Source organism: Bufo bufo, chromosome 1 (assembly GCF_905171765.1).
Source record: "Bufo bufo chromosome 1, aBufBuf1.1, whole genome shotgun sequence".
Classification (NCBI taxonomy): Eukaryota; Metazoa; Chordata; class Amphibia; order Anura; family Bufonidae; genus Bufo; species Bufo bufo.
Window position 1 is genome coordinate 474,711,100 of NC_053389.1, and position 27,320 is coordinate 474,738,419.

Consider the following 27,320-nt stretch of genomic DNA (forward strand, 5'->3'; position numbering starts at 1 on the left):
GGCAACCAGGACTTTAATAGCGTCCTGGCTGCCATAGTAACACTGAACGCATTTTGAAGACGGATCCGTCTTCAAATGCTTTCAGTTCACTTGCGGTGTTACGGATCCGGCGGGCACTTCCGGCAAATGGAGTGCACGACGGATCCGGACAACGCAAGTGTGAAAGAGCCCTAATAGTAAACTCCAAAAGGCATAATTCTGCTACTGCTTTGTACACTTGTTTCATGGATTAGACATTCAGGAGGTATGTGCTGGAATAATCATGTACCAAGCATGACGTCGGAGCTTATGCTAAAACCCGCTTAAAGTTCAGGACATTTTTGCGCTGTCATATTTGCTACTGTGCTTAGACTTCTTTTACACTGCCCTAGTAATTCCAGCTGTACACAGCGGTTTTTGTCCAGTTGAATCCAGGTAGCAGCTGGATTTCTGCTGGACCCCATTATAACAAAGACGGCCGGTGGACATTCCAGTAACACTGGGCAATGCCAGGCCCAGAGATTCTCTGGCAGTGTGAAACTAGCCTCAGTGTGTCTCACTGCACAACCGCAGTAGGAAATATGTGGTCACCTTTTAAATGGTACCATCACAGGGTGCAAACATTTCTGGAACTTTAAAGCCTTACCGACATCAAGAAACTAAGTGTGTAAGTACCTGTAATGTTATATTGCACTTTAAAAAAAAAAAAATATTTTTATAAAAAGGACATTATATCACTATATGCAGTCAAATAGTAATTTTATATAGCGTACCTGTGTATTAAAGAATTTAGCACAGCACTGTATATACCAGTATACAATACTTTAAGACTGCTTACAGCAGTATTCCACAAAGAACACTAGGACATTACTAACCAAGCAGAATAGGGCATCTTTCCAGCACTACTGTATTCAAAATGCCACCAGTCGTGGTGTAATTACAACTGGCACTGAAATTACAACTTTTTGAATTAGCTACTCTATACACAAAGTGCTTTAGTGGTCTGGAACGTCCCTTGAACGTGAATGGACACTAGTGCTGATGTGACTAAGGGTGCATTCACACAACCATGTCCAATTTGTGGCCCGCAAATCGCAGATCCACAAAATATGGATGTGGTCCGTGTGCCCCAAACAAGAATAGGACATGTTCTAGAATTTTTGGCTCGGCTGCATGGAAGTAGACAACTTCACTTATTTATGCACCCATCCTCATAAATGGACAACCCCAGTCCATTAGCACTATCAGGGAATATGGACATGGTAGAGGGGAGCTCCATGCTTGGGACCAACTCTACGAGCCAGAACATTTTTTGGGACTCAATGTCTATATGTACACATTTTTCTCAAGTTACACCCACAAACATATGTATTTTATCGGGATTTTATGCGATAGACCAACACAAAGTAGCAAGTATGTGTAATCTGAAAAGAAAATACAGGGTTTTCAAAATTCTTAATATATACAAATCTGGAAAGTGAGGCATGCATTTGTATTCAGCCCCCGAGTCATTACTTTGTAGGACCACCTTTCACTGCAATTACAGTTACAAGTCTTTTAGGGTATGTCTCTACCAGCTTTGTACATCTAGAGGCTGAAATTTTTGCCCATTCTTCTTTGAAAAAAAAAAAAATTTAAATAAATCACCCAAGCTCCATTAGATTGGATGGAGAGTGTCCGATCAGAAGTTTTCCAAGTCTTGCTACAGATTCTCAAAGGGTTGAATAAACAATTGGCTTAGCTCACCAGATCCTCTTACATGGAGCACAGTCCACTCCCTACCACCAGGGCGTTTAAAAAGCTTTCAGCAAATACCATATGACTAGCGCACATAAATCAGGCATTTATTGACTAGACATAATGCGCACAGTTCAACATACTTTAAATACTCCAACGGTCTGTACAGAAGTTCTCAAAGGGATGTAGGTCTGAGCCTTGACTGGGCCAGTCTAACACATATGCTTTGATCTAAACCAGGCATGCTCAACCTGCAGGCCCTCCAGCTGTTGCAAAAATACAACTCCCAGCATGCCAGAACAGCCTACAGCAGGGCATTGTGGGAGTTGTAGTTTTACAACATCTGGAGGGCCGCAGGTTGAGCTTGCCTGATCTAAACCATTCCATTGTAGCTCCCGCTGTATGTTTAGGGTAGTTGTCCTGCTGGAAGGTGAACCTCTGCCCCTGTCCATTGCAGCCTTCACCAGGTTTTCCTCCAGGATAGCCCTGTATTTGGCTCCATCCATCTTCCCCATCAACACTGTCCAGCACGGTCTCTGTTGAAGAAAAGGTGTGTTCAGGCTGATGTGCAGTTAGTTTTCCGCCACACATAGCTGTTTGCATTTAGGCCAAAGACTTCAACTTTGGTCTCATCTGACCAGAGCACCTTCTTCCAAATGTTTGCTGTGTACCCTACATGGCCTGTGCAAAACTGTAAAAGGAACTTCTTATGGCTTGCTTTCAAAAAAATGCCTTTCTTCTTGCCACTCTTCCATAAAAGCCAGATTTGTAGAGCGCATGACTAATAGTTGTCCTGTGGACAGTCTCTCACCTGAGCTGTGGATCTCTGCTAGGGATGAGCGAATCAACTTCGGATAAAACATCCAAAGTCGATTCGCATAAAACTTCCTTTCAATACCGTACAGAGTCAGCACTTCATACAGTATTAGAATGTATTGGCTCAGATGAGCCGAAGTTATTATGCAAAGTTTTGCGAGACTTCGCAAAGTAACAACTTCAGCTCATCTGAGCCAATACATTTTAATTCTGTATGGAGCACTCGCTCCGTACAGTATGGAAAAACGAGATTTTTGTGAAACTCACCTGTAAAATCTCTTTCTCGCGGGGTTCATTGGGGGACACAGGACCGTGGGTATAGCTTGCTGCTGCCACTAGGAGGCGACACTAGGCTGAAAAGTGATAACTCCTCCCCTGCAGGCTATACCCCCTCCAGCCTGGAGAGAGCATATCAGTTTGTGCCCAAGCAATAGGAGTAGGAGAAAATAACCATACGGTAAACAACCAACAACTGACCAACGCCAGTCGGATCAAACCAGAACTGGGGCCATACTGGCTCCACAACAGCCAACAATCACGGCAAACAGAAATTACTGGGTGGGAGCTGTGTCCCCCAATGAACCCCGCGAGAAAGAGATTTTACAGGTGAGTTTCACAAAAATCTCGTTTTCTCGCTGGTATCATTGGGGGACACAGGACCGTGGGACGTCCTAAAGCAGTACACGGGGAGGGAAAAAAATCACATGCCCATGGAGTAAAACGCCTTAGAGGATGCGTAACTCGCTGCCGCCTGCAGACTTTGCTGCCTGGAACGGTATCTGCCGGTGCCTAGGAAGGCACCCGGTAAGACTTGACGAACGTGTGCCCAGAATATCAAGACATTGCCTTCCACACTGGGAAGCTACTGCATGAAGGAGATGGACCCGAGAAGCACCAACCGCTGGTCGGGTGGGCCAAGACTCAGCTGGGCGTTGCCTTACCCGGAGGGCGGAATGCCTGAGCAACTGTATAACGGATCTAACTGGAAAACATCCTTTGGAGACCGTCAGCCTTGACAACGACCCCAGGATAAAAATTGGTAGAAGTCCGTACGGCTGTCATCGCTAGTCAAGGACAAGCAAACTCAGAAGCCAAATCAAATGGCTGATGGAGAGCTCGGTCTGTGTAATGCGAGGGAGAAAGACGCCCATGTCTGTGAGGCGTGGAAAGACAACCACCTTCTGCGAAAAAAGAGGATCCTGGCGAGAACACTGCCCTATGTTCATACTTAAAGAAAAAAAAAGTACGTACCAGAAGGCCTACCAACCTCTGAGAAAATTTTTTAAAAATTAACGCCACAAAATAGCTGGCTCCTGGGCACAGTAGAACTAAAAAGCCAAGTCCGCAGGATTCACCTCTGGTCAAGAGAACGCCCCTTAGGGAGCAGAATATTGGTAGACCGATGCCCTTATAGCCGTAGAGGCTTATGTAGAGATTTCTAGTGAGAGAGGCTGCCCGAGAATCACTAAGAAACAAACGCCTGAGCCACTGCCGGCCAAAGCATCAACACCACTCGAGAAAGGTAGAGTAAGGCCAATGTGAGCACCACCTGTCATGGGAAGCCCCGTCATTGACCATATTTTAACCAAGCGGCAACGCTGTCTGGAAGGGCAGATGAGTGGAACAAAGATGAGAGAAATACTCCTGCCTGGTGAAGTTTGATTACAACGTCCAACGCATCCAAAATAGCGATGGGCTTCCAGAGCCGTACAACCCATGGCTACTGGTCAGCTAGACAGAAGGATAAGGAGATCAGTTATCCAACTCGAGGAGAGATCGGAAAGGAAAAATGTGTGATCCATTCCAGGGACAAACCCCCTACTAGCGGGGAACGTCGTAACAGGCACCCGCTCTACCCGTCTTGGGAAGGCTCTCAGTCCACCCCTGGAATGAGCAGTGAAAGAACAACCACCATTGGCTTGCGGTGACGTAGACATTACTGATATCTGAAGAGAGGTAGCACCAATGGCGTTACGGTATGACTACTAGAATCCAAGCCCCGCTTCGAACGGCAATCTAGTGTTGACGAGTGCCGTAGGGACTTAACTACCCAGCAGAACGCACTCAAAGGTAGGTGCTGATCAGCCATGGTAACTACACCATCGCCACGCCCGAGCCGACGACAGAAGGACAACAGTTGTCAGAGCCACTGACCCTTATTGGAAGTAAACCAGAAAGAGGCCAGAACTAAAAACCCATTCCCATGTGAGACTGGCGCTCTACAGAATCTAGTGGTAATGCGATACTCCGCCTGAAGGGAGGCCATACAAGCCCCAAGAGTAATGCTCACGCCATACTCCAGCTGAGGAATAGGCCACACCGTAGAGGTCACTGAATTATCGTGTTAAAGGAATCCGTTGCCTGACGTAAGAACTATGCAGTAGGAACCTTAGCATGTAATGGTGACTCAAAGACCCCTCGTGCGGTAGGGGCTACCGCATGCTCCGCCAGCGTGGACATGAGGGGAAGGTCTGAGGACATCCAGTAGAAGTCCTGGTATCAAGCTGGCCCAGTTAGTAGAGCTAACCTTAAACCCTCCACCTGAAAAGGGCGCTGAACAGAAGCAACTGTCAAATTAGTACCAGGGTAGAACCCCTACCTGAGGGGGCTGTTCCGCTACAGCGATTAGGAGCATCTAGCCCTAGCGTGAAGACTACCCTGCAAAAGGAGAAGACTTGTAGTAGTCACTGCGGAGTGTCAGCATAACACCCTCACCTAGACAAGGATGAGTGGTGGATGAAGCATCCGGAGTCAGTGGAATATTCTGCTTGCTGGATCTTGTGTGACTGACCTGAATGGTGGAGGCTCATGGGGATGGGGAGTCTCTAGGACACATAAGGCTGGATGACTCCCCTGAGAGCACAAAGGCCGACATTGTGTCTCCAATAAGTGCATGAAGAAAAGAGGAATACAATATGGGAGTATCCCTAGTATCCAGTGCCAGTATCCACTAGATGGAGAATATCAGGCACTAGCGGTACCGACTGTTGCCAAGGACCACCTGTGAAGGCAGCCAAGTCATCTAGAGACGTGGCGTAGTCGAAAAACCGCATGCAAAGATGCATAGTGATTCCCCCGTTAATCGATCGTTTGTAGCGGGTAATGCCTAAGGAAGTATGTGATGGCAATGAGAGATGGAATAGCAACCAATGGCAGCGCAAACCCCCGGTTAGGGAAGGGGGTAGCGCGATAGTCAGAACCGCAATCTACGGAAGTGTAACTACCTACTCAATGCAGGGGGAAAAAACCTATGGTAAGCACTGCGCCCAGTGGCAGTGCAAACACTTTACCTATGGTCGGTAGTAACATATCCAGTAAGTACTGTAACCCGAGGCAGTGCAAATACAACACACCTCGAAGGGGGTAACGCACGTAGCAGGAACTTACATATGACGAGTTCTGTACTCTGTGGGAAGTGCCATTATCCCAGCCCAGTAAGGGGGTAATGCGTACGTAAAACTGCGACAGCAGTGAGCATGCCATAATGCCACCTATACAAAGGTTAATGTATGCTGACGATACTGAGCCCAGTGGAACTTCAATTCCGCCACTCACAGAACGAGGGACACCTATGGCTGGCATGGAGACCAATGCTAGTGCGGTCGGTCCACCTCAGGAGGGAGGTAATACCCAATTAAGCACTTAATGCATACACCAAAAACCGGCTAGCACGGACGTAATCTTGGAAAAATGATCCGGATTCATGTCAGAGTCCGAATAACTGTCCTGCTTCGGCCCGCTCGTGCGCAGCTCCACCTCTCAGCCTCTAGCCCACGATTGTTGCAGGCTGTGGCGGTGTTGACATGAGGACCAAACTACCCGTAGGTGGAATGGAACTAAAGGTCTGCTGACCGGATTGCACAGACGGTGCTCTATTGACCAAACTACCCAGGAGGGTGGATTGGGAACTTCCAGGGGTCCTCCGCTGTGTTGCGCAGGAGGAGAAACATCAAACAGACGCCCCCGAAGGGTGGATGGGAAGTTTCAGTTGTCCTCAACTGGATTTGCGCAGTTGGAGCATTATCAACCAACCGGCCTCAGTGGGCGGATTGGGGATCCTTCGGATGTACTCCACTGGATTTACGCAGTTGGAGCATTATCAACCAAACGGCCCAGAGGGCGGAATGGGAATCCTCAGATGTACTCCACTGGATTCTTCTCACCCAAACGGCCCCGCAGGGCGGATTGGGAACCCTTCAGATGTACTCCACTGGCTTTGCCCAGGTGGAGCACCATCAATCAAACTGCCCGTAAGGAGGATTGGGAATCCTTCAGATGTACTCCACTGGATTTTGCGCAGTTGGAGCATTATCAACCAAACGGCCCAGAGGGCGGAATGGGAATCCTCAGATGTACTCCACTGGATTCTTCTCACCCAAACGGCCCCGGAGGGCGGATTGGGAACCCTTCAGATGTACTCCACTGGCTTTGCCCAGGTGGAGCACCATCAATCAAACTGCCAGTAAGGAGGATTGGGAATCCTTCAGATGTACTCCACTGGATTTTGCGCAGTTGGAGCATTATCAACCAAACGGCCCCGGAGGGCGGAATGGGAACTGTGAGAAACCCTCCACTATCCGGGACGGACACCGTGAGGAGGGCAGGCCTGTATGGGCGCACTTTATTTAAAAAACCAAAAAAACAAATATATCTATCTATCTATCTATCTATATATATATATACACACACACACACTTTTTTTTATTTTATTATTATTATTATTATTATTTAACCGGGTGAGGACCTAACCTCAAATGGACAAGGGGCAGGAAAAACTGCATACTGCAATATTAAGGCACATCGTGCCTGCAGATAGAGACCCAGGGTAAGGGTAATCTGGTCCCTGGATTAGGCAGGGTTAAACTGTCCAAGGACCGGGGCGGAGCCAGCTGGCTCCAGAGGAGAAATCGTGCCAGAAAATGGACCCGCCCCTCCATACTTCAGGGTGGAAGTTGCGGCCTAGAAGGCTGCAAAGCCGGGAACTAAAGTTTAATGCAGGCCGACCGAAACGCACCGCCAGCCGAACAACGGTACCTGGATCGGTGCAAGAATGAAGCCTATGGAGTAGTTATCACTTTTCAGCCTAGTGTCGCCTCCTAGTGGCAGCAGCAAGCTATACCCACGGTCCTGTGTCCCCCAATGATACCAGCGAGAAATAAGTTTTATGCGATTTGACTTTGGAAGTTTCAACCGAAGTCGATTCGCTCATCCCTAATCTCTGCAGCTCCTCCAGAGTGACCATGGGCCTCTTCGATGCTTCTCTAAATACTGCTCTCTGCCTGGGCTATCAATTTCGGTGGACATTTCTTCGTAGGTTTGCAGTTGTGCCATACACTTTCCATTTTTAGATGGACTGAACAGTGTTCCATGATTTTGTTATAACCTAACCCTGCTTTACACTTCAGAACTTTATTCCTGTCTGGTGTGTTCCTTGGTATTCATGATGCTGCTCGATCACTATTGTTCACCTACAAACCTGTGGAGCCTTCACAGAACAGCTCTAGTTAGGCTGCATTCACACGTCCGTGGCGTGTTGCGGACCCGCAAATTGCGGGTCCGCAACACACCAGCCCGGCACCCCCATAGAAATGCCTATTCTTGTCCGCAAGCTGCGGACAAGAATAGGACATGCTCTATCTTTTTGCGGAGCTGCGGACCCAAAGACCGGGGCCGCGCACCGCAAATGCGGACAGCACACTGTGTGCTGTCCGCATCCATTCCGTCCCCATAGAGAATGAATGGGTCTGCACCCGTTCCGCAAAATTGCGGAACGGATGCGGACCCATTTTGCGGACGTGTGAATGGAGCCTTATACTGAGAATACCTTACACACAGGTGGGCTCCATGTATTAATTAGGTGACTTCGGAAGGCAATTGGTCACACAGGATTTTATTTAGTGGTATCAGAGTACAGGGGGCTGAATACAAATACATCACACATTTTCCAGCTTTCTATTTATTAAGAATTTTGAAACCGATCCACCATTTTCTTTTCACGTCACACATATTTGCTACTTTGCGTTGGTCTATCCCATAAAATTCCAATAAAATACACTTAGGTTTTTAGATTACAGATTTAAAATACCAAAGATACTTTACTGAAATACTTACATCACCAGGAAGATCATCAGGACTTCTTACTAGGAAAAAATAAATAAAAAATAAAGGCTGTAAATAAGCGTATGCCTTGCTAGAATAGTCAACCACACATTAAAAAGGGGTTGTCTTGGAGTGGTAAAACATGACTGCTTCTTTCCCCAAAAACAGCACCACACCAGGTCATGGATTGTAATGCAGCACATCTCCATTGACCTGAATGAAGCTGAGCTGTAACAAAGAAAGAAAGCAGCCATGTTTTCTACGCCTGATATATACACACACACACGGTCTGTTTTTCATGCCATTTTTCAGACAGTTTTGCATTCATTTTCTGTCCATCTGGAAGTTTCCAGGGCTCATTCAGATGGTCGTATGTGTTTTGTAGTCCACAAATTGTGTATCCGCAAAACACGGATACCTGCCTACGTGCATTCCATAATTTGCAGACCGCACATGGCCACCACTCTCATAGAAAATGCCTATTCTTGTCCGCAATTGCAGACAAGAATAGGATATGCTCTATTTTTTGCGGGGCTGCGGGAACAATGGATGTGGACAGCACGCAGTTTGCTGTCCGCATCTTTTGCTGTCCCACTGAAATTAATGTGTCTGCACCCGAACGAGCCCTAAAGGGGCTGTCTCATCATTGACAATAGAGACATATCACTAGGCTTTGCCCCCATTGTCATATAGGTGCGGGTACCACCGCTGGGACCCACACCTATATCGAGAACGAAGCCCCGCAAGTAAAGGAGGGAGCACTGCGCATGCACAACCGCCTTCCATTCATTTTCTATGGGGACGGCGAAAATAGTTGAGCACTAGCCCGGCTATTTACGTCAGCCCCATAGAAATGAATGGGAGCAGGGGCCGCGCATGCGCAGTATGCTCCCATTTACTTCTATGGGATGCCGGCTTGGTGGTGGCCGGACTGGAGTCCTCCAGCAACTACCTTGCGGACCTATAAGACAATTGAGGCATATCCTAGCGATATGCCCCCATTGTCTATGATGAGACAACCCCTTTAATGGTAGTTTGGCATAAATTTTTAACGGCCATTAAAAACAGATGACTTTCATTGGCTTTTTTAATGAAATTCCAACCTCTGCAGTATATAAAAAAAAAGTCCCCCGTAGTGGCCCCCCAGCTGTCAGTGGATTTTTTTTAGCACAATAATATTTCTCATCTCATCCATTTTCACATGCAGAGGCTCCTCTCTTGATGCCGAAGGACCTGTACTAAAGCATGATGACATCATGTTTGAGCGCAAGTCCTTTAGCACCAAGTGAGGAGCCACTGCCTCTAAGCGTGGGAGTGAATGAGGTGAATAAACTTAAACCCATAACGTGCCATTTTGCACTCCTGCCTAACGGGCATTTTAACTGGTCTCATTAATTTCAATGTGGTCCATCTGCCCATAAAAACAGAAGAAAAAAAATATATATAGAACATTCGATTTTTGGATTGCCACTAAACTTTGGCCATTAAAAAACAGCCCTGTGAATAGCCTTATTGACTTAAATATATTCTAAAAACAGACGTCACATGGTCGTGTGAAAGTAGACTAAGTCTATCAAAAATAATTGAAGAGGTTGTTCCATTTATCCCAACTTATCTCCTATCGACGTGATAGTGGCTAATCAGCATGGGTCACTAGGGGCTCTGCAGATCATGAGATTAGGGGCAGGTATACATCCATTTGCATAGCGTATATATTCACACTTCCTCTCTATGGGTCTGCCGGAGATAGTCAAGTACAAGCACTCTATCTCCAACAGTCTGAGTTGAATGTTTCAGGCAGACATGATTGAGAGTCTGCTGCCCCATTCAATTGGGAAGACCCGCCCCAGAGGTGGTCACATCCCCTGTGGCTACGGGATAAGTTGCCTTAGGGCTTGTTCACACAACCGTGTGAAGCCCATGCTGTGGACCGCAAATTGCAGTCTGCAATGCACGGGCACCATCCGTGAGGAAGCCGCATGGGGATTGCAGACCCATCTACTTGAATGGGTCCGCAATCAGTGCTCTCCACAAAAAGATAGAGCAAGTTCAATCTTTTTGTGGTGCGGAGGCACGGAAATCCAGAAAGCACTCTGTAGTGCTTATGTAGTGTTCCGTTACGCATCTCCGGTCTGCATCCTTGATGCAAAATGCACATGGAACGGTGCCAGTGCGGTGCACAATACGGCATTGGGCAGCACACGTGTGAATGAGCCCTTAATGAGACAAGCACTTCAATGTGTATTATGGTCTCTCCTTGCAAACAGCTCTTGACTTAAAAGGCATGATCCAAAGTTAAAGGGTTTCTGTCACAATTATCCCTATTAAACATGTGCAAATGTCAGCTGAATCTAACAGCTTTTTTTTTTATGTATGCCCCTGTTTTGTGCAATTATAAGTTTTATTACATGCAAATTAGCCTCTAGGAGAAGGGGGGCGTTGCTCCTGCTCATAGAGGCTCCGTTCTCCCACCTCATTCCACGCCTTTTAAAAAAAATAAAAAATATATATATATATATATATATATATATATACACACATACATATACACACACACATACACACTGCAACGATTAAGCGACTTTATCGATAATATTCGATAGCGGGATTAGTTGTCGACGAATCCAGTTATCGAATAATCGCCGGTTCGTTGCTATGCGGGTGGGCGGTTTACTTTAAATCACTGCATATTTATTTTACCTTACAATGAAGCTCCACTAACAGGCAGAGCGGACGGCGGCCTCCTTCATTCATAAAGTAATATGGCCTTTGAACATAATTTTTCAAGTAAAATCATATAAACCTCTCTGTGTTTTTTCCCGATTAAATTATCGACAACTAATAGATTATTCAAATAATAGTTAGGTGCAGCCCTAATTATAGATAGATAATTTTTTAAATTTTTATAATGTATATATTATCTGGTGGACAAATTAATTTGATTCGTTGGTGTTAGTGTTCATAAATCAAATTATTAGTACTGCTTTTTTATATAAAATATTGCTTCATTTAATGCCCCCTTTGATCATTGGTGGTATCAGTGGGAATAAAGCACTGGCCAATTCTGAAAATACTTACCACATAGGAGGATCCAGCGACGTCACAGCACTCTCCTCCTCTGCGATGCCGGCTGTCTTCTCTCTTTTCCTGGAGCACTGACATTTCGGCGCATGCGCAGTGAGGAAGTCGGTAGGCAGTGAGCGTCCTTCCCTCACTGTGCCGAATACAGAACGGAACAGGCGCGAGATTTCCCCAGCACACAGGGCCGGCAGGAGGAGACGAATGCTGGCCGGGGCCCTGTCAATCAACAGTAGAAAGGCGTGGAATAAGGTGGGAGAATGGAGCCTTTAGGAGCAGGAGCAACACCCCCCCCCCCCCCATAGGCTAATTTGCATATAATAAAACTTATAATTGCACAAAAAGGGGGGCATACGCAAATAAAAATTATAAATAAAAAAGAATAGCACTGTTAGATTCAGCTGACATTTGCACATGTATAATAGCAGCCTGTTTAATAGGGATAATTGTGATGACCCTTTAAACATTGCAAACCAATAATGAAAGCTTAAAGGGGTTGTCTCATCATGGACAATGGAGGCATATCGCTAGGATATGCCCTCATTGTCTTATAGGGCGGTGGGGAGGTGGCACCTGTATCGAGAACTAAGCCCCGCAAGGTGGTGGCTGGAGGACTCCCTATAGATGTGAATGGGAGCGTACGGCGATTGTGCGGCCCCTCGCTCTCATTAATTTCTATGGGGCCAACGGAAATAACCGAGCCAGTGTTAGGCTATTTTCACCAGCCCCATAAAAAAAAAAAAAAAAATGAATGGAAGGAGGCTGAGCATGCACCCTCCTTCACTTGCAGGGCTCTGTTCTCGATATAGGTGCAGGTCCCAGCGGTGGTACCCGCACCTATATGACAATGGGGGCATATCCTAATGATATGCCCCCACTGTCCATGATGAGACAAACCCTTTAAGCTTAGATCTATAAGGCAAGCGATGGGTAAGCTCTATAAGTTCACATACTTTAAGGGAACACTTTTGTCAAACATACATTCTTCTTGAAGAGAACGCAGCTCTTACAGATTCAGGTCTCATTAACAGATTATGGGCTAATGCTGAATATTTCAACAAACTGGCCGCCCCCTTTAAATATGAAGCACTTTTATTATTCTTTAAAAAGCAGCATAAATCCGCAGACATGTAATGGTACTTTAACACTAGCGTTAAAGTTTTCCGTTATTGAGATCAGTGATAGGGGCTCAATACCGTAAAAAAAAAAAAAAAAAAAAAAAAAAAAAATTCAGTTTTGTCCCCATTGTCAATAGGGACAAAACTGAACAGAATGCTCCAAAATGCAATCTGTTCAGTTTAGTTGCATTCTCATACCGGAGAGAAAACCGCAACATGTTGCATTTTCCTTTCCGTCCTGGGATGTAGAGCAAGACGGATCTATCACAACTCCCAATGCAAGTCAATGGGGACGGATCCGTTTTCTCTGACAATAGAAAAAGGATCCGTCCTCCATTGACTTCCAATGGAGTTCAAAACGGATCCGTCTTGGCAATGTTACAGATAATACAACCGGATCCGTTCATAACGGACGCAGATGGTTGTATTATCAGTAATGGAAGAGTTTTTGATGAACCCTGCCGGATCCAGTAAAAACGCTAGTGTGAAAGTAGCCTAAGATTTAGTATTAGCTCACAATATAACAATACAGAACAGATTTAGCACATGTCTAAACTGATACGCTATAAATCCATGAACACCATTAGTAAGACAAATACATCAATTATATTTGCAGGCATATGTACTGAGCTCATGCAAAATATACCTGCCTGATCTGTATAAGCTCAGGCTCTGACTCAGGACCTGTTCACATGGGCAACACCTAAATCCTCAAACCCTCCACATGCAATGCAATGCAATGCAATTGACCGGGTATTTCATATCACAGTCCCAAGCTCCAGAAAATAAAAAAATACATGAGATGAATTAGCATGTTCATTCTTCACGCAGATTTCACATTAAAAAGCCATAGATTGGCCCCATAAGGCTACGTTCACACGTAGGCTGTTAAAAAAGGCAAAACGTTCCACAGAAGTTTTTTTTTTACCGATGCCTTTAAGAGAAACTGATGTTAAAACTGTCCCAATTGTACGGGAGCTACAGATCAGACAAGATACAACTATTTTTCTGACATCTGTCATTTACTGGCCCTTAACCCCCTTAAGGACTCAGCCCTATTTCACCTTAAAGACCCGGCCATGTTTTGCAAATCTGACCAGTGTCACTTTAAGTGCTGATAACTTTAAAACGCTTTGACTTATCCAGGCCATTCTGAGATTTTTTTTTTTGTCACATATTGTACTTCATGACACTGGTAAAATGAACTAAAAAATACTAATTTTTATTTAAAAAAAAAATTTGCAAATTTCCAAGTTTCAATTTCTCTACTTCTATAATACATAGTAATACCTCCAAAAATAGTTATTACTTTACATTCCTCATATGTCTACTTCATGTTTGGATCATTTTGGGAATAATATTTAATTTTTTGGTGATGTTACAAGTCTTAGAAGTTTAGAAGCAAATCTTGAAATTTTTCTGAAATTTTCAAAAACCCAATTTTTAGGGACCAGTTCAGGTCTGAAGTCACTTTGCGAGGCTTACATAATAGAAACCATCCAAAAATGACCCCATTCTAGAAACTACACCCCTCAAGGTATTCAAAACTGATTTTACAAACTTTGTTAACCCTTTAGGTGTTCCACAAGAATTAATGGAAAATAGAGATACAATTTCAAAATTTCACTTTTTTGGAAGATTTTCCATTTTAATATTTTATTTACTTTTACAAAGCAAGGGTTAACAGCCAAACAAAACTTAATATTTATGGCCCTGATTCTGTAGTTTACAGAAACACCCCATATGTGGTCGTAAACTGCTGTACGGGCACATGGCAGGGCGCAGAAGGAAAGGAATGCCATACGGTTTGTCCCATTTGAAGCCCCCCTGATGCACCCCTAGTGTAGAAACTCCAAAAAAGCGGCCCCATTTTAGAAACTACAGGATAGGGTGGCAGTATTGTTGGTACTAGTTTAGGGTACATATGATTTTTGGTTGCTCTATATTACACTTTTTGTGAGGCAAGATAACAAGAAATAGCTGTTTTGGCACCGTTTTTATTTTACAACATTCATCTGACAGGTTAGATCATGTGATATTTTTATAGACCCGGTTGTCACGGATGCGGCGATACCTAATATGTATACTTTTTTTTTATTTATGTAAGTTTTACACAATGATTTCATTTTTTAAAGGGAACCTGTCACCGGTATTTTGTTTATAGAGCTGAGGACATGGGTTGCTAGATGGCCGCTAGCACATCCGCAATACCCAGTCCCCATAGCTGTGTGTGCTTTTATTGTGTAAAAAAACACGATTTGATACATATGCAAATTAAACTGAGAAGAGTCCTGTCCCTGACTCATCTCACATACAGGACTCATCTCAGGGACAGGACTCATCGATTTGATACATATGCAAATTAACCTGAGATGAGTCCTGTCCCTGAGATGAGTCCTGTATGTGAGATGAGTCAGGGACAGGACTCATCTCAGGTTAATTTGCATATGTATCAAATCGATTTTTTTTACACAATAAAAGCACACAGAGCTATGGGGACTGGGTATTGCGGATGTGCTAGCGGCCATCTAGCAACCCATGTCCTCAGCTCTATACACAAAATCCCGGTGACCGGTTCCCTTTAAGCAAAAGAAAATCATGTTTTAGTGTTTCCATAGTCTGAGAGCCATAATTTTTTCAGTTTTTGGGCGATTACCTTTGGTAGGGTATGATTTTTGTGGGATGAGATGACTGTTTTATTGGCACTATTTTGGGGTGCGTGTGACTTTTTGATCACTTGCTATTACACTTTTTGTGATGTAAGGTGACAAAATAGTTTATTTAGCAGTGCAGTTTTTATTTTAAATTTTTTACGGTGTTCATCCGAGGGGTTAGGTCATGTGATATTTTTATAGAGCCGGTCTATACGAACGCGGCGATACATAAATAAAAAAAAAGTATACATATTTGGTAAGTTTTACACCATAACAGCTTTTTTTCAAACAAAAAAAAAATGATGTTTTAGTGTCTCCATATTCTGAGCCATATTTATTTTTTATTTTTTGGGCGATTGTCTCAGGTAGGGGCTCATTTTTTGCGGGATGATGTGACGGTTAGATTGGTACTATTTTGGTGGCAAACGCCTTTTTGATCGCTTGCTGTTGTACTTTTTCTGATGTAAGGTGACCAAAAAATGGTTTATTTAGCACAGTTTTTATTTTTTTACGGTGTTCATCTGAGGGGTTAGGTCATGTGATATGTTTATAGAGCAGGTCGATACCTAATATGTATACTTTCTCCCCCCCCCCCCCCCTATTTTTTACCAATTTTTTGTAACTTTGTTTGGGGAAAATGACGTTTTTGTTTATTTTTACTTGAAACTTTTAATTTTTTGGGGAGAAAACGTTATTTTTTAAACTTTTTTTTCACTATTTTTTGTCCCACTTTGGGACTTGAACTTTTGGGAGTAATCCTTTACAATGAATTCCAATACTTCTGTATTGGAATGCATTGGCTGTATGAGTAATACTGTGTGTATTACTCATACAGCTTCCGGCCTGAGAGATCCAGGGGGCTGGATCTCACAGGCTCTTCACCGGAAGGCAGCGCGATGCCTTCCTTAGACATCACGCTGCCTTTCATGCCATCGGGTCCCCCCTACAGCCGCATGGGGACCCGATGGCACCGCCACAACCGCAGGTAAAAGCCGCAAACCGCAGGTCAATTGACCCCCCCCCCCCCCCCCCGGCGCTGTGACAGGATGCCCGCTGAATGATTTCAGCGGGCATCCTGTTCCTATTAACCCCCACCGCGCCACAATGTCTGTTTAAAGTTAGGGCGTACCGGTATGCCCTAAGTCCCTAAAGGGTTAAAAAAAACAAAAAAAAACGTCCGTGTGAATAAACCCATAGACCACTATTGTTCCTGAAACAAAAAAAATGTGTATCTAAGGCTACTTTCACACTGGCGTTTTGGCTTTCCGTTAGCGAGATCCGTTCAATCAATCTGGCACAATAGAAAACAAATCCGTCTCCATCAATCAATGGTGGTTGAGTGGGAGCAAAGCTACACTTACCAGCCCCATTCAATAGTCAATGGACAGAGCTGAGCATTTCTGGTGGCAGCTACATTGAAGCCGCTGTGGCCTATTATACCTATGTGCCATCAATAAAATCCTAGAATACCCCATTTAAGGACGCAACCTATTTTGGTACTTAAAAGGGTAACTGGGTCTTAGAGCTTCTCACAAATTAAGGGCTCATTCAGACGGCACAAATGCAATTTGTTTTTTGCGGACAGTTCAGCATGTCCGCAAACAAAAAGAAAAAAAGGATTGCATTCCATTTTTTGGGCTGACCCATAGACTTCAATGGGGCCATGTCCTGATTTTCACTGACAAGTATAGGACAGGTTTCATTTGTTTTGATGAGCTGTGCAATGGAAGAAAAGGCTCCATAGAAGTGACTGGGACAGTATCTAATCCACAAAAAAACATATCTGCATTTTTGCTGACAGCATGCGGGCGTCTGAATGAGCCCTAACTTACCGTATGTTTTTGCTGGGGACCATGTGAGGATCCAGCCTCCTCCAGTGCTCTGGTCTGCTTATATTGACTTATAGGGCTGTGGAGTCGGAGTCTAAGGCAATTTTGGGTACCTGGAGTCGGCAAAAATGAACCGACTCCAACAAAATTTAAATTGGAATAATTTTTAAATGTCCCAATTCACAAAAAGTTATAATTAATTACTTCTCTACTGTAAGAATAAAGGCCAATGCATGCAGTGAGTCATGTTACCGCAAAACGAACACGTTAAGTGACCGTGAAGAAGCATGCTTTTCTTATGCTTCACTATATGGCACAGTTAAGGAGCGGCAATACTTATACTTTCCATTGTGTTGTGTTCCGCTGTTACAGGGAACGCAACACCCATGGTTAACCTAGCCTCTCACTGATAACTGATTAAGGGCCCTTTCACACCTGCGTTCTTGTCTTCCGGCATAGAGTTCCGTCGTCGGGGCTCTATGCCGGAAGAATCCTGATCAGGATTATCCTAATGCATTCTGAATAGAGAGAAATCCGTTCAGGATGCATCAGGATGTCTTCAGTTCCGGAACGGAACGTTTTTTGGCCGGAGAAAATACCGCAGCATGCTGTGCTTTTTGCCCCGGCCAAAAATCCTGAACACTTGCCGTAAGGCCGGATCCGGAATTAATGCCCATTGGAAGGCATTGATCCGGATCCGGCCTTAAGCTAAACGTCGTTTCGGCGCATTGCCGGAGCCGACATTTAGCTTTTTCTGAATGGTTACCATGGCTGCCAAGACGCTAAAGTCCTGGCAGCCATGGTAAAGTGCAGTGGGGAGCGGGGGAGCAGTATACTTACCGTCCGTGCGGCTCCCCGGGCGCTCCAGAGTGACGTCAGGGCGCCCCAAGCGCATGGATGACGTGATCGCATGGATCACGTCATCGATGCGCATGGGGCGCTCTGACGTCATTCTGGAGCGCCCGGGGAGCCGCATGGACTGTAAGTATACCGCTCCCCCTATGGCAACCAGGACTTTAATAGCGTCCTGGGTGCCATAGTAACACTGAAAGCATTTGGAAGACGGTTCCGTCTTCAAATGCTTTCAGTACACTTGCGTTTTTTCCGGATCCGGCGACGGAAGTGCATGCCGGATCCCAACAACGCAAGTGTGAAAGAGGCCTAAGGGTACTTTCACACTAGCGTTTTTCTTTTCCGGCATAAAGTTCCGTCACAGGGGCTCTATACCGGAAAAGAACTGATCGGGCATATCCTAATGCATTCTGAATGGAGAGCAATCCGTTCAGGATGTCTTCAGTTCAGTCGTTTTGACTGATCAGGCAAGAGAGAAAACCGCAGCATGCTACAGTTTTATCTCCGGAGAAAAAAACTGAACACTTGCCTGAATGCCGGATCCGGCATTTTTCCCCATAGGAATGTATTAGTGCCGGATCCGGCATTCAAAATACCGAATCCGTCCTTCCAGCCTGCGCAGACAGGTAAAAATGTGAAAGTAAAATACAAGACTGATCCGTCTGTCCGCATGACAAGCGGAGAGACAGATTCGTTCTTGCAATGCATTTGTGAGACGGATCCGCATCCGGATCAGTCTCACAAATGCTTTCAGTCACATCAAAATCCACGGATCCGGCGGGCAGTTCCGACGACGGAACTGCCCGCCGGATCACACTGCTGCAAGTGTGAAAGTAGCCTAAGTAAATATGTTTTTTGCAGGACTAGAGACACTTGTATAAGTGAAGGGAATGGGTAGTCAATAGCTCAAGACTGAAGCTGTAAACCAGGAATGCGCAACCTGTGGCCCTCCAGATGTTGTAAAACTACAACTCCCAGCATGCCCTCCTGTAGGCTGTCCGGGCATGCTGAGAGTTGTAGTTTTACAACAGCTGGAGGGCCGCAGGTTGGGCATCCCTGCGTGTAAACCATTTGAAAAACTACTGTCATTCAGCTAAGGCCTCATGCACACGGCCGTTGTTTGGGTCCGCATCTAAGCCGCTGTTTTGGCGGCTCCGATGCGGACCCATTCACTTCAACAGGGCCGCAAAAGAATAGGCATTTTATTGAAGGCTGTCCGTGCCGTTCCGCAAATTGCGGACCGCAAAACACACCACGGTCGTGTGCATGCGGCCCATAGGCTATAAAAACCTTGTAAACTCAGATTGTTAGCTTAAACTTTAAACATGACTATGGGATTCTACTAGGGAAATCATGTTTTACAATAAATGCCCCTTCCTGGATCCTCCCACTGTCCTATCTTCAGCAGAAGATCAGCACACAAAGGAGAAGGCAGCAGCTTCTGCCCAACTACCTCTCTCTGCTATAAGAGCTTAGAAGAACTTGGTGGAACAGCTGTAGGTTGCCTTTCTTTCCTTCAAGGAATGTATAAAATACATTTGCGTATTAAATACAGAGAATTTATCTACCGACTCCACAGCCCTGGACTTTTAGCTGCACGCCTGGGGTTGTGTCCACATACAGTCAGTCCACCAGTACTATACTGGTCTAGACCTCATTTCCCATACTTCTAGGCCACTCACAAGCATTTGCATGAGCGATCATCTAGCAGTGCAATACTGCCACCGATTGCCCGATGAACAAGCAAACGTTCGTTCATCGGGCAATTCAGATTTTTAAGCATGCTTAAAAAATTATAATCAGTGCTTACTGGAGGCAGATAGTGCTGTCTAAGGCCCCCTGCAGGCGAGCGTGTGTCCACGCGTCAAGTCCACCACTGCACAGCTCCCGGCCTGACCTCCCAGCACTGACGGGGTCACATAGCATTATATTGATTTTTTTATGCTATGTAACCCTTACAGTTCTGGAATGTATTAGATGACACCGACATAATGCTGCCAGTATTATCCAATACATTCCAGAACTGTAAGGGTTACATAGCATTATATTGATTTATGATGCTATGTGACCCATTCAGTGCTGGGAGCTGCGCTGCAGACTTGCAGCGTGACAAACACTCGTCTGCAAGGGGCCTAATAGCGATCTGCTGCCAGCAACCTACTATACAGCAGGGGGATAAGCGATGGCATAGCAATCGCTCCTCCCCATGCAACAGAAGAGATTGCTGCCTATAATAGAAGTGGTCTCCTCCGCTAGGGAATGCTTCCCTCCCGACAATCGCTTGTTCAATCATCCTGTGTAATACAGGCTTAATCCTTGCCCCTATCCTCAGCACACGTGGTATGTAAGAGACTGCTTACGCTCGCAGCACACAGATCTAGGACTCCGAACATCATGGAGAGGGGAAAATAATTGCAGATCACAGAAAAACTCTGCTTCTGTTCCAAGGTTTTTCACTGTAATAATTACCGCGCTACTTCGTGAATAACAGACTTCGCCTCATTCTAATGCTATTCTTTCTCCGTAGAGCATTATAACAAACTTTTTAGCAAAGCGGCTTCAGATGCAGCATCCAATGCCGCTTAGCTCATCTCTAGTTACTGGCTGTGTGCACGCAGCATTATGATGAGAACCTATTGACTTCAACAGGTTCATGCTCCCCATGTTGTGGCAAAGTATAGGTAATATACTATCTTTTGCGGAGTGCCTGCATGGAAGCGATCTGCGGACCGCAAAACACTTAGGCCCCTTTCACACAGGCGAGATTTCCGCGCGGGTGCAATGCGTGAGGTGAACACATTGCACCAGCACTGAATCCGGACCCATTCATTTCTATGGGGCTGTTCACATGAGCGGTGATTTTCACGCATCACTTGTGCGTTGTGTGAAAATCGCAGCATGCTCTATATTCTGCGTTTTCCACGCAACGCAGGCCCGATAGAAGTGAATGGGGCTGCGTGAAAATCACAAGCATTCGCAAGCAAGTGCGGATGCGCTGCGATTCTCACGCACGGTTGCTAGGAGACGATCGGGATGGGGACCCGATCTGTATTATTTTCCCTTATAACATGGTTATAAGGGAAAATAATAGCATTCTTAATAGAGAAGCTTAGTACAATAGGGCTGGAGGGGTTAAAAATTTTTTTTAACTCACCTTAATCAACTTGTTTGCGCAGCCCGGCTTCTCTTCTGTCTTCATCTTTGCTGTGCAGGAGGAAAAGGACCTGTGGTGACATTACTACGCTCATCACATGGTCCGTCACATGATCCAGTGACTGGCGCAGTGACGTCATCAAAAGGTCCTATTCCTCAAAGACTATGACAGAAGAGAAGCCGGGCTGCGCGAACAAGTGGATTAAATGATTTTTTTTTAACCCCTCCAGCCCTATTGTACTAAGCATTCTGTATTAAGAATGTATTATTTTCCCTTATAACATGGTTATAAGGGAAAATAATAGCAATGTACACAACACCTAACCCAAACCCGAACTTCTGTGAAGAAGTTTGGGTACCAAACATGGCGATTTTTCTCACAAGCGTGCAAAACGCATTACAATGTTTTGCACTTGCGCGGAAAAAAAAAGTCGCGCATTTTCCCGCAATGCACCCTATCCGGGCCAAAAACATGATGCCCGTGATAGATATGTCTTCTGTGCAGAAACAGGAAATTTCGACCATTTTAAATTTATCTCTCAGAAGACTGAATCCCTACATTTCTTTAAGCACCAAATCTGTCACGTAGGGATCGGAGCGGGAGATTGTACAAAACTAAATGCAATAAGAATTGAACAGGGACGTCTGGTCATTGTGGAAGGGAGCAGTAGTGGTCTGGTGGCAGTGGGTGGCTTCTGGGACGAATGCACAGGAGGCAGATATTGGACAATCTCGTACACAATATATCGGACTGTTACACAGTATAGTGTACCCTATAGTCCGCTCCACATATAAACCATACAGGAAAATAGACCTCTGGTGCAGGGTACTTACATATAAAAACTAATAGCCAAGATGCCAAAGAAAACCCTGTTTCTGACCTTTATGTGAAATCAGAAATTTCATTTGATTGCTCTGATACCTAAATGCCTACAGGAAAAAAAAAAAAATATTAAAACCTACTGTTTCTCTAGATGACCTTATGTTGAAAGTAGTGTTAATAGAAAGGTTTATAAAAGTAGGGTACCTGCTTTTATAGACCCTCGAGACTCTATTAACACTACTATCAACATAAGGTCATCTAGAGAAACAGCAAAATTATTTTAGGCATTTAGGTATCAGAGCAATCAAATGAAAGTTATGACTTAGGGTCCATTCACATGTCCATATGTGTTTTGCGGATCCGCAAAACACAGACATCGGCAATGTGCGTTCCGCATTTTGCGACCGCACATCGCCGGCACTCTCATAGAAAATGACTTTTCTTGTCCGCAATTGCGGACAAGAATAGGACATGTTCTATTTTTTTTTGTGGAACGGAAGTGAGGATCCACAAATGCGGATAGCACATTCTGGCCCCATTGAAAATTAATGAGTCCACACCTGTTCCGCAAAATTGTGGAAAGGATGCAGACGTGTGAATGGACCCTTAACATAGGGGTCAGAAGAAGGGTTTTCTGTAGCCTCTTGGCTATTAGTTTTCTATTCATAAACCTCCACATGGAGCTCCCAGCAGCAGATAGAAGCCTGCGGGGCACGCTGGGACATCACCTGGGCACAAGCCTGACACTTCTCTCATTGTCTTTGCTCAGCAGAGGCTCCATTCCAACCATGCTTTTCCTGCATCAGCAGCCGGCAATGGCGCGCACCACCCTTTTTCATAATAAATTAAATGGTTTCCACTGTGTGTTCAACGCACAGGAGAAGGGGGGGGGGCAATGGCACAGCAGCCCGTTGATACTGACAAATCAGCAGCCTCCTCCCTAATAACAAAGCTCTGTACGGAGCTCTGCTATTGAAGCTTTCAGACACCAGCAGTATTGTTGTGCTGCCTGCGCCGTTCACAGCGCTCATGAATGGCAGGGAAATCATTGTGCTATTCATTAAGGCATGCACTACTTTTTGCAGTGCAGATGCATGGACAGAAAACCCACAGAAGCACTCCATAGTGGGCTTGTGATCTGTGTTCCTCCGTTTCGCACCTCCTTGATTGCGGACCCATTCAAGTGAATGGGTCTGCATCCGTGATGAGGGATGCACACGGCCGGTGCCCGTGTATTGCGGAACCGGTGTATGTGGGCCGCAATACGGCCACAGCTGGGCAACGGCCGTGTGCATGAGCCCTTAGTCAGGTGAATCTGGTTGCTCAGGCACGGCAGATCCAGTAATATTGAACAACTGACTGAGAATTTAGACCTATTCTTCAGGATCCTGCTGCCAGTATCACACCTTTCAAAAAGGGACAACATTATCTATTTAGCGTTTGCTCTCTGGATAGGTCATCAGTATCGGATCAGTGGAGGTCCGACACCAGGACCTTCACCGATCAGCTGTATTCAGAAGGCACTGGCGCTGCTGCCTTCTCAAAGCTCACCAAGCACAGCACTGTACATAGTATAGCGGCCGTGCTTGGCATCGTGCTCAGCCCCATTCACTTGAACACAGCTGTGCTGCGCCTAGGCCACATGTCTGTTGAACGTGTATGTCACTCGGCCTTGGAAAAGCAGAGAGAAGGCTGCAGCACTCTCAGGAGCCAGTGCCTTCTCAAACAGTTGATCGGCGAGGATCCCGGATGTCAGACCACCACACTCAGGTACTGATGACCCATCCAGAGGACAGGTCATCAGTATTAAAGTGGTTGTCCGGGTTCAGAGCATTACCCAGACATACCCATAATTTCACCCAGGAAGCCTACCTGATGTTAGCATTTCATGGGCTCTTTTATTTACAATAACACTGCCGGGCGGAGGCTTCCGCCCAGCAGTGTGTTCGGTGATGTCACCGACTCTGATGGGCGGGCTTTAGCACTGCCCTGGCTGTTTTACAGGCTAGGGCAGCGCTAAAGCCCGCCCAGTGCCATCACCGGGCTCACTGCTGAGCGGAAGCCTCCGCCTGGCAGCCCCATGGAGAGCCCGGTACGTCACTGAAACTCCAGAAAATGCCTTTGCCCTGCGCAATTTAGCGCAGGGCAAAGGAGAGCATCAGAGCATGAACTGCTCCAATGCTCAAGTCAGGAGGGCTGCCTGGGTGAAAATGGATATGTCCGGGTTCTGCTGTGAACCTGGAAAACCCCTTTAAAATCTTCCACCCATCACAGGTACCCCTCATTATTCACTGGGATGTACCAACACTCCCTTCTTCATTCTCATGAATTCTGAGTTTCCAAGAAGGTGCGCTGGCCTGAGCACCACACAAACTGCTAAATGCAATGATATAGGTGAGGAGGGTCAGGGGACCACCCACCATACTAATGATGGAGGGGCTTCCAACATGTTTGATCTTTTGCTACCCTATGAAATAAGCTAATGTCGGTTGGCACCAAGTCAGTCCCCTATCTCCAATCAAATGTGCCCACATGCCAGGCCAGACCAGTCAGCATGACTGAGCCTAAATGTGTTTTCATGCCAGGCTGCTGCATTTCATGCTCCATGGAGGCAACTGCTCAGCAAGCTCCAGTTGTTGCCCTACAGCAGCGTGCAATGGTGGTCACATCCCGGCCAGACACCAAAATCTGAAGAGGACCCACAAACTGCTAGTCCACTTCATAACGGAGGACCAGTGGACATGGACTGCATGCAGAACCCCAAGCCATTGCTTTCACACATGCAGGCTGGGCTCAGCCAAGTGTACATGTCTCCTGAAAGAGAAGGGGAAAAGCTGTTACCAGCCTCCTCAGAATAAAATCCAAAAGGAGACACCCTGTACTTCCCTGACACATACCCTTGGAGAACAGCTCTGCTCCCCCCATAAACATTAGATGGCAGATTTGTGGCGCGTTCAACCAATGTTTGATGTGTATGGGTATCCATAGCCTGCCGCTGCCAGCCTGAAGAAAATATTTGGGTGTACCATGTGTAAGAACCCCATTCTCCTACACAAAAGGGTGCATACAAACGACCGTAGTGTTTTGCGGATTCGGAAAACACAGATACTGGGAGGTGTGCTTTCCACAATTTGCAGACCGCACCCATAAGAGAAAACGCCTATTCTTGTCTATGATTGCGGACAAGAATACGACATGCTCTATCCTTTCCGCGGAGCTGCGGGACAGAACCACGGATGCGGACATCACATGGTGTGCTGTCCGCATCTTCCGTGTCCCCGTTGAAATGAACGGATGCGCATCAGTTACGCAATGGGGGCGGACCCGTTCACACAGCCGTCTGATTGGGCCCTAAAAGATGCTGTCGATAGCAGATCACTTCTAGAGAGGTCTGATAGAACCCCAACAAATTACAAAACTCTAAAGGCCCTTTGCAGATGAGCGTTCCTCCCGCAGCGAGTCCGCATCGCAGCACCCGGGCCTGACGGGATTCACATAGCATTATGCCAATGTTATCCAATACATTCCAGAACTGTAAGGGTTACATTGTGTCATAAATCAATATAATGCCATTTGACCCAGTCAGCGCCGGGAGCTGTGCTGCAGGAGAAACGCTCATCTGCAAGGGGCCTAAAGCTGGCCATTCACTGGGCAAGAGGAAAGAACCGCCGATACTTACCCCCATACACTAAGGGGTAAGCTCACACTCAAAACGACCCATCACCACATTGGTCCTAGGCGCAGTCCCCCCTGTATACTTACTGCTCCCCTCTCCAGTCAGGCTGGTGCCTCTCATGCCTAGGTAGGTGAGTCCGAGCAGCAGGAAGAAGAGGCAGGCGGCAGTGAGCAGGATCATGGACAGGTAGTGGGCACTGAAGGCCGCACTCGGGGAAGTCTCGGCGCTCCGGAACTGCTGCAGCAGCGCCTCCTCGGGCTCGGGCAGCTTGTGCGGCCGCTCCTTGCCGCTGCTGTGCGGGTAGTAGCTGTGGTTGGAGCCGGCGTGGTTGGCCGGGGACAGGCGGCTGCTGGGAACGCTGTTGCCGGTCAGGTAGAGGCCGTCGGAGCCGTACGCTGCCCCCAGGTGGTTGTTGCTCTTGCTCGTCTCTACGTCTGGAGATTTCCTGGCGGCTGCCCGATGCCTGGGAGACACCGGAGGCTCCACCCTGTCCCAGGCCGGTCTGCCCGGCTCCTCCGGAGGGTCCATGCCGTTACCCCGGGCTGGTTTAGTCAGAGGCCGTCTGCTCCGGCGGCTTGGGAGTTCATCGTCCACATAAGCCTCCTCGTCGGAGTCCGAGTAATCCCTGCAGCAGGAGAGACGGCTGCCGTTCACTGCCCTGCTCTTGGCCGCCCCTTCCCCAGTGTCGTGGCGAAGCTGGGGGCTGTGCGGCCTGCACGTCCCCCTCCAGACAGGCGCCTTCCGCCCGTCTACCTCGTCCATACAGTCCCGCTGGGCCGGGCTCCTCTCTGTCTGGGGGGTGCTGCTCCTCTCCCGGCGGCCGCCATGTGCCCCCAAGGCGGCGTCCACATCCGATTCATCCGAGCTGAAGCCCACTAGCGGAGACGTTCTAGCGGCCTCCGCCTGCTGGTGGTGCCGGCCGCCTCGCCTGTGCGTCACGTCCCCAGAAAGCGGGCGGGCTCCCAGGCTTTCCGAGTGCCCATCCACAGCTTGGCTGTTGTTGGTTAGGCGCGTTTTTCCCGGTCGGGGCCTCTGTTCCTCCCGGAGCTTCTTAAGTTTCTTCAGGTAGACCGGCCGAGTGCTGTCTGTGACCGGTCCCGGCATCACGCCAGAGCGCTTGAGCTCATAAACCAGCTCCTCGTCCGTTAACTGCGCGGCCGCCATTTTGACCATTCGCCTGGGCTATCTGCCCCCCTACACACGCTGGCTGTGCCCCGGAAGTGACGTCAGCGAACTAGACTGTGAACTAGACCAGCCGCTCACCCGGGAGCCAGTCTGGCGCTGTTGTGTCACTGCGGCTGCTCGTCTGGCCGGAGCCAGGCTGCTCCCTGTGCTGTGGCCCGCTTCACATGGCGCAGACTACACCCGAACACACACACCAGGCTGAAGGCGCTTTCCTATTCGCGTCATTTGTAAGAATTGTTTCACCGGTGAGAAATAAGTTGCAATGAACTGTCCTGAAATCAAATGAAAGAGGCATGTCAGCAGAAATGGGCTTCGAAGTTG

General features: G+C 46.7%; 1 protein-coding gene across 1 annotated transcript in view; it reads right to left on the bottom strand.

Moving 5' to 3' along the window:
- LEMD3 (LEM domain containing 3) overlaps positions 1-27,018 on the bottom strand; it is a 45,253-nt gene extending 18,235 nt beyond the window's left edge. The window contains exons 1-2 of the mRNA XM_040409276.1: positions 25,901-27,018; positions 8,644-8,672 (exon numbers count right to left, since the gene is read on the bottom strand). Of these exons, the coding sequence (XP_040265210.1) occupies positions 8,644-8,672; positions 25,901-26,987 (1,116 nt within the window). The 5' untranslated portion in view covers positions 26,988-27,018. The remainder of the gene's footprint in view (positions 1-8,643; positions 8,673-25,900) is intronic.
- Positions 27,019-27,320: the final 302 nt, after the last annotated feature.